At 40.7% G+C, this 11773-nt stretch overlaps 1 protein-coding gene across 5 annotated transcripts; it reads left to right on the top strand.

The window, feature by feature from the left end:
- Positions 1-387: 387 nt before the first annotated feature.
- On the top strand, positions 388-11734 carry rnf44 (ring finger protein 44). 5 transcript variants are annotated; one of them, XM_026357831.1, is made up of 11 exons: positions 388-630; positions 3911-4103; positions 5006-5228; positions 5465-5632; positions 6051-6224; positions 6355-6516; positions 6823-6938; positions 7116-7203; positions 7338-7459; positions 7567-7666; positions 7770-11734. In XM_026357831.1, exons 2-11 carry the CDS (start codon positions 3997-3999, stop codon positions 7830-7832), a joined length of 1323 nt encoding a protein of 440 aa, XP_026213616.1. In that variant the 5' UTR covers positions 388-630; positions 3911-3996; the 3' UTR covers positions 7833-11734. The 5 variants fall into 5 exon arrangements, with proteins under 5 accessions (XP_026213616.1, XP_026213614.1, XP_026213615.1 ...); XM_026357829.1 differs by having other exon boundaries at positions 388-684; XM_026357830.1 differs by lacking the exon at positions 388-630 and adding an exon at positions 716-2141.
- Positions 11735-11773: the final 39 nt, after the last annotated feature.

The following is an 11773-nucleotide window of genomic DNA, read 5'->3' as shown; positions in this document are numbered from 1 at the left end:
AGTAACTATCAAAATATGGTTTATGCTTTACAGCATGTTCACTATAATAATATAATAATACACCACTAATATAATAGAAGGGGGCATTCTGCATAATGAACCAGTTCATCTTGAGACACTTTAAATCATTGTTGCTGAAACCCTAACAGGTTCTGTCTTTAGGTAATACAAGTGTGAATTCAGGATCTTCACCACCACTACTTTTACTTACATAAGTGATGTGGTTACTTCTTCCCAGGGGACAAATGAACGGCTGCTTTTCACGGGAACTTTTCGCAGCTGATCTTTGAATCAGACTGGGTCCCTTTCTTCCGTCCATTACGGTAACAATGGCAGCACGGCGTGTGCTGTCTGCTGAGGAAATACGCAGAAATGGGGGTGTAACGAGGAACAGCACAAAACCAAAACAGCCGTGGGGCTGGACTACGCTTTCCAAAACCTAAAAGTGTCGATTACGGAAGACATTTGAGGAGATTCAAAGTCAATTAAACCGCACAATATTTAGACAACGCGTGCTGCTGATGCGAGAGTCTGATGTTTAGCACCTTTCTCTGCAGCAGTGGTGAAATCCACGGAATGTTCCATACTGGAACAGCTGACCATAGGATGCCGCACTTAGCCTAACGAGATGTGAGCATTACAAGAAAAATATCAGTGATCAGATGTTTGCATATTAACAATCAGGTAACTACACTCCTCCTCTTGTTATTGCATCGTCTCGGGGGAATTTTGGAGGTTTGCGGTGCGTGTTTACGGGAGATGGTTAGAGGGGTTATTAGGGCTGTCATCCTGCTCAACCTCCAGCCCCTCCTTGTTTTGCTGCTACCGAGTGCGATGTTGTAATATTTACCTTCAGTCTATGTTGTACGCCGCTGATTTTCTCCTAAGTCGTCATTTGCGTGTGTGCATAGCTGTGGATGCGTTCAAATGAACAGACATGTTTCAGGGCTTTACAGTGAAGCATTCCAAGCAAACGAAGACATTATTTATTAACTCTTACTGGACAAATTGGGCCTGAATGGTAGCCTATAAAAGGCCCAATAAAGCTTCATAATTGTCAGGTGCAGCATCAAATGAAACCTTTTGCAGCTGTCCTTCAAAAACATAGGTGAAGGATTTCGCATATTAGCAGAGGAAAAGTGTTCCTCACTGGATCATGCAAGTGCAATATTACATAACCGGCTGGGTAATGTACGGTAGGACACGGTGGCCTCTGGTGAGAGTCAAAACTGAAGACTGTGAGCATCAGAGACCTACAGTGAGGCGAAGCAGTGTGTTCTACAAAATGCACAGGGTATGTTTAGGTTGGCAGAATCTAACAATGAAGTAATGGACACATTCATTACGTATGTTTTGGTATTTGAAGAGACACAAGTTTGGAAATTCACACACATTCATCAGGATGATGATGCTCCAGTGCTAAATATTAGACCAGGATCCTAATTTGAGTATGAAAGAATGACAAGAGTATTGAGCTATTTTGGCTGTCAGCTGCAAAGTAAAGTAGCAAAGTTATTATTGAATCATTGTTATTGATGCATAAACATGCAGGAAGCACTTTAGTGCATATGTATGTGTTTGTTGAGGTTGAGGTTTTTAACAGTTGTTTGGGTATTTTAATCCATAACAATGTGTAGCATATTTTGTAAACTAATTTGTATGCAACGGATGACTTATAACTAGTTACTTAATTCAGTTTTTCTTCGTTACTTCCCATCACTGTTGACTATTATTTGTAAAAGCACCGTATAGATGTCTGTGCTGTAGGCGGTAAGTTGCAGGAAATAACTAAGATCAGGGCCCTTTTTCTGTCATTTGGTTTAGCTATTATGATCGACAATGTTTGGTTGAACCAGGTTTAATCAGAGGTTTGTGGTGACCCTGCACTTCCCGGGGAGCCTTTTGTTCATGTGACAGCAGCAACAACAGCAGCTGCTTGTTTTGATTCACTGTCTGGACGGCTGCCGTCTGTGTTTGCTGCGCGCTGATTGGCCGCCGAGGCCAGTGGGGGGCGTGGCCTCGCCATAACAATGCATTTCAAGGAACACACACGCGCCAAGGAACGCTCTCCGTGTAGCTGACGTTATCTCTGATCTCTGACCTCTGACCTGTCCGGTCCCCTAACGGTGATCCGTGCTCAGGTAAACGCTCACTAACTGGATACTTGACGGGTTTCTCCAGAAAGACGGATTTCCCTATGCAGCAGTGTGGAGCCTCTGTTGGCTGGTTAGCGTTAGCGAGCTAAACAAGCATTTCCGTCGGGGACACCGTCAGAAACCTGTCGGAGGACAGTCGATTGTTATTCGGTTAACGGTAGTTTCTATCGGGGGATCGCATCGACTCAGGAGCGCTTGTGTGCAAGGGTAACTTGATGGGACACGACATTTTGGAGATCGAAACACCTGCCATCTCTCCTTCTCGCCGAGGAAGCAAAGTAGCAAACAAAGTAAGACGTGAACTGTGTTGTTGGCCAACTGGCATTGCTAATCCTGTCGGTACAATGCACGTAACATGTTTTTATCTAAATATCAGGCTGTAAGCGAGCACACGTCCCGACCATGTGTTAGTTAGCGTGCTGGCTAAATATCTGGGAACAGCCTTCGACTGCAGCGGAGTCCTGCTAGACGTGGACAAAGCGTTAGCCTAGCTCGGCTAAAGTTAGCCACTCTCCTTCAACAGGGGACATCGAATTTGCGCTGATAGCAGGAAACCAACGGCTGCCACGATAATGTTTCTCACTGTCGCAGCGACACATGCAGAAGAAGAGACGGTGCAACAGGACGGTGGCCTCCAAACACGCACGGCAGCGAGCGGTCCCGCTTGTCTACCACATCTTTTGTTGTTGCTTTGTCTTTTGAGCACATGGCTTTCCATGTTTTTGTTCGGGCAGGCTGCAGCGACCCCTATTTAGTCTGTCCCCGAATATACCGCATTCATTACACTGACACTTGCACTTCTCAGTATGCGAACTAGTAGCATTTCTTGTTCATTTTAATCTCAACATATATATATAACGATATATTATAATAGAATCTATACATGAGTAGTGTGACTTGATGTATGTTTGTGCTGAAATGTGTTAAATTAGCCTTACTGGGCAGCCCTGTGTTTTTCCTGTAATTTAATAACCACACACAGTTCTGTGTGTTTTAAATGTGTGAACCCTTTCTGGTGTATTTTTCCATTAGTGATTCGCTAATTCAGTGCCCCGCTGGGATCTTGGAGCAAGTATGTGCAAATATAAACTGCAAGCCATAATTTAATCCATTAATGAAGCGCCCAGCAGTCCCCAGGAAAGGCAGAAGTTAGGTCGCAAGAAGGAAAAAAGGCATTGTTAATGTTGTTAGGAGCATTGTGTCCTGCAGCCTTTCTGGATGTCGATGCATGTACACAGTGTTGGGATCAGTCACCACGCTGAGAGAGAATACAATAGATGAAGTTTTCTGATGTAATCTAGGTCATTTAAAATAAAATAATAAGAAACCACAATAAGCTAATCAAAAACAAAACATGTTTTGTGAAAATATCCCCTGAGTAAAAACATATGAGGACCAATTTCAAATTCAATTGTGTGATCCTCATGGATATTAGCAGCATTAAAATTTTAAATTAACTCTATTATTATATTTTATCCCAGTTTGGGGAGTGGTATAATGCAGATTTAAATATCTCTATATATGTAAGATTAAAATGAAACTGGAACAGTTCATATTTAAGGTGATATTTGGTACAGTATATTCCTGTTGGAAAAAGCCTAAGTACAACTAGCTACATAAACTTTGTTAACAAAATTTTCATAAGTGTTATGTTGTGTGCTTAGTTGCATAAGAGCATAAGAAGCCAAATTGTTAACTGGTCAATTTGTGTGTTTTTTTTTTTTTTTTTTTTTTTTTTTTTTTTTTTTTTGCAGGGTTAAGACAATCAGAGGCAACCTACAAGTGCCTCCACTGTACGGTTTCCTTTCCCAGAGTGTGACTCGTCTGCACGACGTCACCAATGCGACCATGGGAAATAGCAGTAAATAGGCTGCCACCAACAGCCCCCTTAAACCCAAGGAGGTTCCTTGGAGAGCCCTGTAACGCCCCAGTGCATCTCAGGAGAAGGTAAGATCTTTGCCTTGCTTCTCCTAAAGACAAGATAAAATGTCATTTATTTTGCAGTAGGGCACGCATTGACTTACCAGTGAGGGAAAAAGCTGCCTTTTTATTTTTCATGAATGTAAATTGTAAATTAAGATACTTATTAGCATTAAAGACATACACTTACTGGTCCCTGTATATTGTACACCTATACAGTCCAGTACAAACCAATACAGCGACTCTGCCATGAATTCTGTTGTGTTAGTCATCATTTATAATCATAGTACCTTTTTCTTGTCTGACAGAATAATAGACAGACAATGGACATGTTTGAATGTTTTTGAATATTCACCTGGATTCTGGATTTTCTCTACAATAACTGTTTTATGAATAATGAATTATTTAGTCTTTAACTTTAAATCACTGGCTCTGAAATAATAAGTGTGTTAAAGGGCATTTCTTTCATGTGAAACATTAGAACGAGCAGCTGTATTGCAACATGTTTCCCATTCTGTCCAGCAAATCTACACTCTGAGTAATTACCATAAGGGAGTTTTTTTTAAGCACTGTAAGCCCCTAGTGAGACACATTAAAATGTATTAAATATAGACTTAAATGTATGGTCTGCTTGTTATAATTAATATGCCAAAGAAATGTGCAACTTCTTTTGAATACACATAACCATAACATACATTTGTATTTATTCTCTGCCACTGAAAGTGTTCTTGATTAGTTTGTGTTGTCAAATGACTAAACTCACTTGCCCCTTTTGTATAGCAAGTCTTTAAAAACAAGTTAAAAAACAGTTCATGTTAAAGAAACGACACAGTCCTTGTCTACCTGACAGGAGTTTGTCTCACGGGATTATAGATTGTACCATCTGTGTCAACAAAGATTTTTTTTTTCCCCCCTATTTGATCTTATAGCCCACCAGTGAGACGCCAGTGGGGGAGACGAGACAGACCTGTACTGCACACCTCGCTGGGCCAAGATGAGAATTTCCATCATCTGCTTTTCTCCCAACATCACCAACAGGTTCCTTTAGATGAGTCCAGACAATACAGCCACACCAGCACACCACCACGCATGCTTCACCCTGCTGCTCACCTGCCCCAGCAGAGCCCCATCATGGTGGATCTACATGACCAGGTAAAAGAATGAGAACAACGTGATGGGTAAAGAAGTTGTTGCAATTATTAAATGTGATTTGCTGTCTCACCTGAACAAATGTATTATTCAATAAGATGCATATTTTGTTTTAAACATTAATTGTGTGTATATATTGTCAATAGTGGTTTATGATGAGATCTTTTTGACAGCTAGGCTTTAGTTTTAGTCACCCCATCTCCCTCTCTCCACTTTCTTTTGTGTTTCTTTTTTAAAAGATGCACCAGGGATCAGTCCCAATATCATACACTGTTACGACGGTGACGACCCACGGATTTCCCATCCACACCGGGCAGCCCCTTCCGGGGTGCAACACTCAGCAGCTCCCAGCATGCTCGGTAATGTTCAGCGGACAGCTCTCTCTGCTCTGCTGCCTTCCTCCTCCTGTGAGTTTGAAAAGGAAGAGCCCAAACGTTAGTGGCATCCATGTAGCACACCATACTAGCCATGCAATTTGTCACAGTTCATGATTAACAAACAAGCTGCTGCTGTTACTATGCAGGATTTGTAATTTAGCTGTGATGTTAGTACAGTTATTAGCAGCAACTGTTGTAGAAACTGGATAATTATTAGTGTGGTGTTGGTGCAATACTGTTAGTGCTCTGGTTTTATGTATGCATCACTTGTGTTCACTACATGCCTGCAATGTGTTTTCATTATAAGCGCCTTAGTGAATATAAGGAGCAGATGTGCTTTGGTTAGGTGCAGTCTGCTTCAAAGTGGTGAGTTTTATTGATAGGAATCCAAAAAGGACACGGACTGACATAAATTGATGTACCTTCTCTTCTGTTTTGCTCTCCTCAGCTCATACAGGCATGTACCATGCAGCATATGCCAGTGTCTTATCAAGCCTTTCCACCGGTGATCTCCAGCGAACATTTTGTATTGCACCCAACCCCATCTGTGCCCCCCCACCAGCCACCGCACCTTACTCCTTTGAGCCAGTTTGTCCCTTTACAGCCACAACACCCACGCATGGTGAGTAGTCTACACTATGCACACGTTAACTGATGAAACCACAGTCCGGTGGATGTAGAGTGTAGCCACTAGTTTGTTCCTTTTCATTCACATGTTGGGTCTGACAACAAATCTCTCACTCTCCACTCAGCCTCTACAGAGGGTAGAGAATGAAGTTGACCTAAGAGGGGACCAGCACCCATTAGGGACCTTCTCCTACCCTCCTTCTCATCACCCACCAGCGCTGCCTCCTTCTATGCCCCTACAGTATCTTCCTCAAGAGCCTCTGCATCAGGAGCTTCCCTTCGGAGTGGTAAGACATACATCCTCTGAAACGTTTTCTCATCTTTGGTTCCCAGTGACATTGACAGTTTACTTTTTTTTATTTATTTATATATTTTGCTTGGAGGAGAAAAGCTGTCAGCACAAAGGTTTAAACTAAACCCTAAATAAAACCACTGTGCTGACTGAGTAAAGTTTAACTAAACATTTACTTTAATAAAATTAAGCTTGATGCTTGACTCATCTACAAATCTCATCAATAGTCACAATAAGACTGTAAAATTTAATCACCGACTTATCTCTAGATCATTCCATTAATATGTGTGTTTCTCCTCAGCCATATCCCCACATGTTACCACGGCGAGTGAGTGGACAGAGATACCGGTTGCAGCAACCGCTCCCTCCTCCTCCACCTCCTCCATCGTACTACCCAGGCTTCCTCCCTTACTTCCTGTGAGTACCTGCAGTATATTGTAGGTTACTGGCCGCTGTGGATGGATCAGAACATTATATTTGGTTTAGGGTTAATCATATGTTGCCTTCTGGCCTTTGTGTCTCTGCTTTTCAGAAATGAAGTTGCAGTGATTGTGTTAACGTTTGCTCAGAATATCTTTGTCCATTTCTGTTCAGGTCAATGCTTCCTGTGCCTCCAACAGCCGTGGGACCAGCCATCAGTCTCGACCTGGATGTGGATGATGTGGAGATGGAGAACTATGAGGTAAGTGTGGTGGTTGGACCTTTATTTACTTATTTATTTGTTTATAGAGAAGCTACAGTTTCACTTAAAGTAGTAATAAATGACAGGAAACATAATCAACACTGTTCTGTGTGTGTGTGTGTGTGTATGTGTAGGCATTACTAAATCTGGCTGAGAGGTTGGGTGAAGCGAAACCACGTGGACTCACAAAAGCAGATATAGAGCAACTTCCGTCCTACAGATTCAACTCTGAGAATCATCTATCTGAACAAACGCTGTAAGTCCTCTTCTCATCCTTTAAACAAACAATAAAAGACACTTACATTTCACCTGTATTCAGCAGATGGTTGTTTACACCCTGGCTACTTTCTCTCCTCTCCCCAGGTGTGTTGTGTGCTTTAGTGACTTTGAGTGTAGGCAGCTACTTCGGGTATTACCTTGTAACCATGAATTCCATGCCAAGTGTGTGGATAAATGGTTAAAGGTAAGTTGACGACGTTTTCTTTTCGTAGTGTTCACATTGTTTTGTGTGAATTAGAATTCTGATACAGCGTCTCATATGTTTGTATGTTCCGTTCGACTTGCAGACCAATCGCACTTGTCCTATCTGCCGAGCCGATGCTTCGGACGTACACCGGGAGGTGGAGTGAGAACTGTCTCTGAGTGCTGAACTGGAAAGCTGCACACACCAGAGGCTGCCCCTAAGCTGGGGACACCTGCCACCTACCCTGCGTCCTCCAGTAAATATAGCTTACCAACCCACTATTCCTGCCCCCTTCCTAAATAATAAGCAATCCAGGATTGTTTCTGGAGCCTGTTGTACCTCTGCTGTGCTTCATTGTCCAAGTCTCATGAAACCCACTGCCTATTGCAGCCTATAGCCAGAGTTCTGGGATTGCCAGCCAGTTCTTTCTCTGCCCCCTCGTTGCAGATTCCAAAGATTTTCCCTACAATGCATTATTTGCTGCTTTTGTTTACAGGGTTTCATTTTTATTTAGTGGATTTGGTTGTGGTGTTCATGAATAGTGGGAGTCCTTCATTGGAAGAGGTGAGTTCGGAGCCTGGAGGATGATAGGCTGGACACCATGTGCAATTAGCAGAAAAATAACAGGAATACTTCAACATGGGTATCTGTGTTTGGAGGCAACGCCTGACCATCATAGATGCATGTTTTTATAGGTGTTCGGCAAAGTGATTTGTTAATAATGTATGTTCTGCAATAATGTATTGATCATTTCAACAGTTTTATCCCTTATTTGATTTAGATTTTTGCCAATGCTATTGTGAAAGTGTGACTTGCTGTGGTTAAATGCACATTCTGTTAAGCCTGAGGTTATGGACTGCAAGTGATGGGACATGCAACTGTGGGGTATCTTTTACCCCAGATAATCCACTCTGGAACACAGATCTGTACAAAAAGCAGTCATGGATTAACGACTGCATCTTTTTGAGGTCATCCTGCATAACTGCACAAGTGCTACATCCACCCTCCACGTCAGCATTGTTCCTCTGGCAAGTGTGTGTGTGTGTGCGCGCGTGTGCGTGTGTATGTGTGTATGTTTGTCCTGTTCACAGAGCCAATGCATTGTGTAACCACTGGATACAGGGCAGCATGCTAGGATTTGCATGAACTGTTGATTCAGACTAGCAATATTTTAATCAAGCATTGCCACCAAAATGATCAAATTTGAAGAGAAAAAAAAAAAAAAAACACGAGACAAAGAAGTATACTAAAAGAACTGCTTGCTTATTCAGAAAGCGCCATGAGGAAAGACTAGCATGTGGTTCCACCCTGACTGCATTTAAGGATGGGAGTCCTCGTCCGAAGGCTGTGCTGAGGCCTGTGCAGAAAGCAATATGTGCAGTGAGTCGCGAGTTTTAAATGAACTTTTTCTTCCCCTTTTTAGGGAGACTGGGCTTTTTATTTCTTTGTTTGTGAGCTAAATCCAATATACAGATATAGCCTACTGTTCAAGATTTCAGCTCTGCCTTCTTATGACCTTGACAAGCACAAACCTATTACTAATCCTGAAAATACTTTGTCATTTTCACTTGTTTTAAAAGTATGCCATTTAAAAAAAGAAAACAACAAAAAAAAGAAGTTTATTTATTGGTTTTATCTTCTAGAGGAAATGCATCGAAGGAAAGAGTTGGAGCACTAACAATGTTTGCGTATGGTATGTGTTATATTCTGGTAACTTGGTCAGGTCACTATCGGCGGCCATGGTAATGGTGTTGTAAAAGAGCAAAATGTATAGCTTCAGTGTGAATGCTTTTAGATCAAATGTTTTGAAGACAGAAGAATGTTGAAAACCCCTTGTAGAAGTCACTGGTGACACTCCGCGATCTCTGTATCCCACACTGATCAGGACAGGCTTCTAATGACACCGAGCTGGAGTGTTCAGTAGTGTAGAAACCCTGCCTGTGTTCACAGTACAACAGGATAGATTTGGGGCGGGAGGGGAAAAGAACAACAAATGAACCTTTGCTTTGGATTCATTCTGGTCTTTTTAACTGCCCCAGTAAGCACTAAAAGGCAGTTGTAACCTTTGCTTTTTATACGTGAAGGGACGTTGCCTTTTCCTTTACTTTTCTTTCTTAAGTGAATGTGAGTCTTTGACGTGTGTGCCACCTTCTAGAGAAAAAAAGAAGCCATTTAATGAGTTAAACCCACAGCTTTGTGAATTAACCTATGTGTACATATCTATTCGCTGGCATATATTGTAAGTTTAAAAAAAATCACTCAGGGCCTCTCAATATATAAAAATAGAGGAGAACAGTCCATTTCAAATGGAAAGGATGCCATGAAAAGGGTATATCTGAATTTAGTTTGGTCGTTTTCCTCAGACCATAATTTAATGTAATCAATTATAATATTCAGTTTTGTCTGAAATAGTAAATATTACATCATTTAAAGACAGGCATGCAAGAAAAAAAGAGCAGTAAATATGTTATTAATATTCACTGAAAAGAGGCAATGTACACTGCAACTCATTACAAGTGTATTATTCAGACTTGTTTGATTTTTGTTCTTGTACTCAAACCATACGGTGAGACATAGCAGTTGTGATCCCATTTGGAAATGTGCCGCTGTGCACACTATCCTTCCTAATTCACTCCCAAATCAACTTCAGAGGTGTTTGCATGACTTTAAAAAAAAAATAAAAATAGCAAAACAAGTGTGTTATAGTGGAGGACATCTCAAAAATCTGACGGGGACCTATTTAATGGTGCACAATATGCATGCTTGTCAACCAGATCCCAACTGATTTTTAGTTACTAGTTGGCTTTGGGTTCTGGGGGTTTGGATCTTAACGCTCAGCTGATAACTGCCATGCATTGTACTGCACACATTTGTAATAGAACTGAATGACTACAAGATTTTATTGCGCTTCATTTTATAGAGGAAAAAAACAAACTGGTCTTGAATCCAGAACTTCTTACATACATTGTGTTACTGTTATTGCCCTAATGACTGAAAAGTACATGCTCTGAAACTACTGTAGTTTATCAAAAGCCATAGTGAAAAGGTGCTAGATGTTCTGCTTTTAGGTATGAAAACTCACTTGCGTGAATGCAATAGTATGTCATGGATCCCATGTATTCTTAAAGCATGTTATACTAATACCCCTTAACAATGTCAGTGAAAATCAATATAGTTTAAGGGATTTAAAAAAAAAAAAAGAAGAATAAAGTGTTGTCATACTTATTTCAGTGTAGTACTGTACCTGCCTATCAGGCTCTTGCTCTCAGTGTATCAATATCTTAAAATGTATTGTTCACATATAGATACCTTAATTCATATTAATGTTAGCACTGTTCTTTTTGGAGTAAATATTTAATTGACAATATCCAGCTACCCTATTAAATAAAAAAAGGGGAACCTCCCATTAAGGCCTAGGTAATGAGGTAATTTTTTAATGACAACTGAGAATAGAGTCTTGTAGTCTTTCTGTTAAGAGTTAATAAATAATCTCACAGCTTGTGTGGTGCAAAAACGTGTTCCAATAAGCAGCTAAAATTTATTTAGGATTTGTGATTGATTGCTCCGTAGACGCCATTTATTGTTTACCAATGATTTTTTGCTGTGGTGGGATAGTGGTTTACTGTTCTTACTCTCCCTGGCCTCTAGGGGTCTTTACCTGAACACCAGACTACCCACCCGCCAACAGAGCCAGGGGCATGTGTTCTGTGTTAGGCAGATATTTTGCTTTGGTACTTGCACATTTACAGTTACCTCATTTTTTTCCATGTTTGTATTGGGGGTGGGCGGGGGGAGAAAACAACTAATATATATTATATATAGGAAATGGTTCTTATTAATGTTATAATTTTTCATTCCATTGGAATCATATTGTTTGTAGCATTTAACATAACTAGTTAGTGTATTATATATACATCTGTATACTGTTTGAAATTTTTAAGATTTGTACTTTTTTTAAATGAAAGTTGCTAGTTATGCTTTACCAAGTAGTGCAATCATATTTTTTTTTAATTGTTGTGGCTGATTTGAGAGGGTTGTTCACTAATAAATGTATGATGTATACCAATACCACAACTGCCTTGTGTGACTTTGAAAGGTGCTAGATAA

This window comes from Anabas testudineus, chromosome 10 (genome assembly GCF_900324465.2).
Source record: "Anabas testudineus chromosome 10, fAnaTes1.2, whole genome shotgun sequence".
Taxonomy (NCBI): Eukaryota; Metazoa; Chordata; class Actinopteri; order Anabantiformes; family Anabantidae; genus Anabas; species Anabas testudineus.
This window is presented reverse-complemented; position numbering and strand designations above follow the sequence as displayed.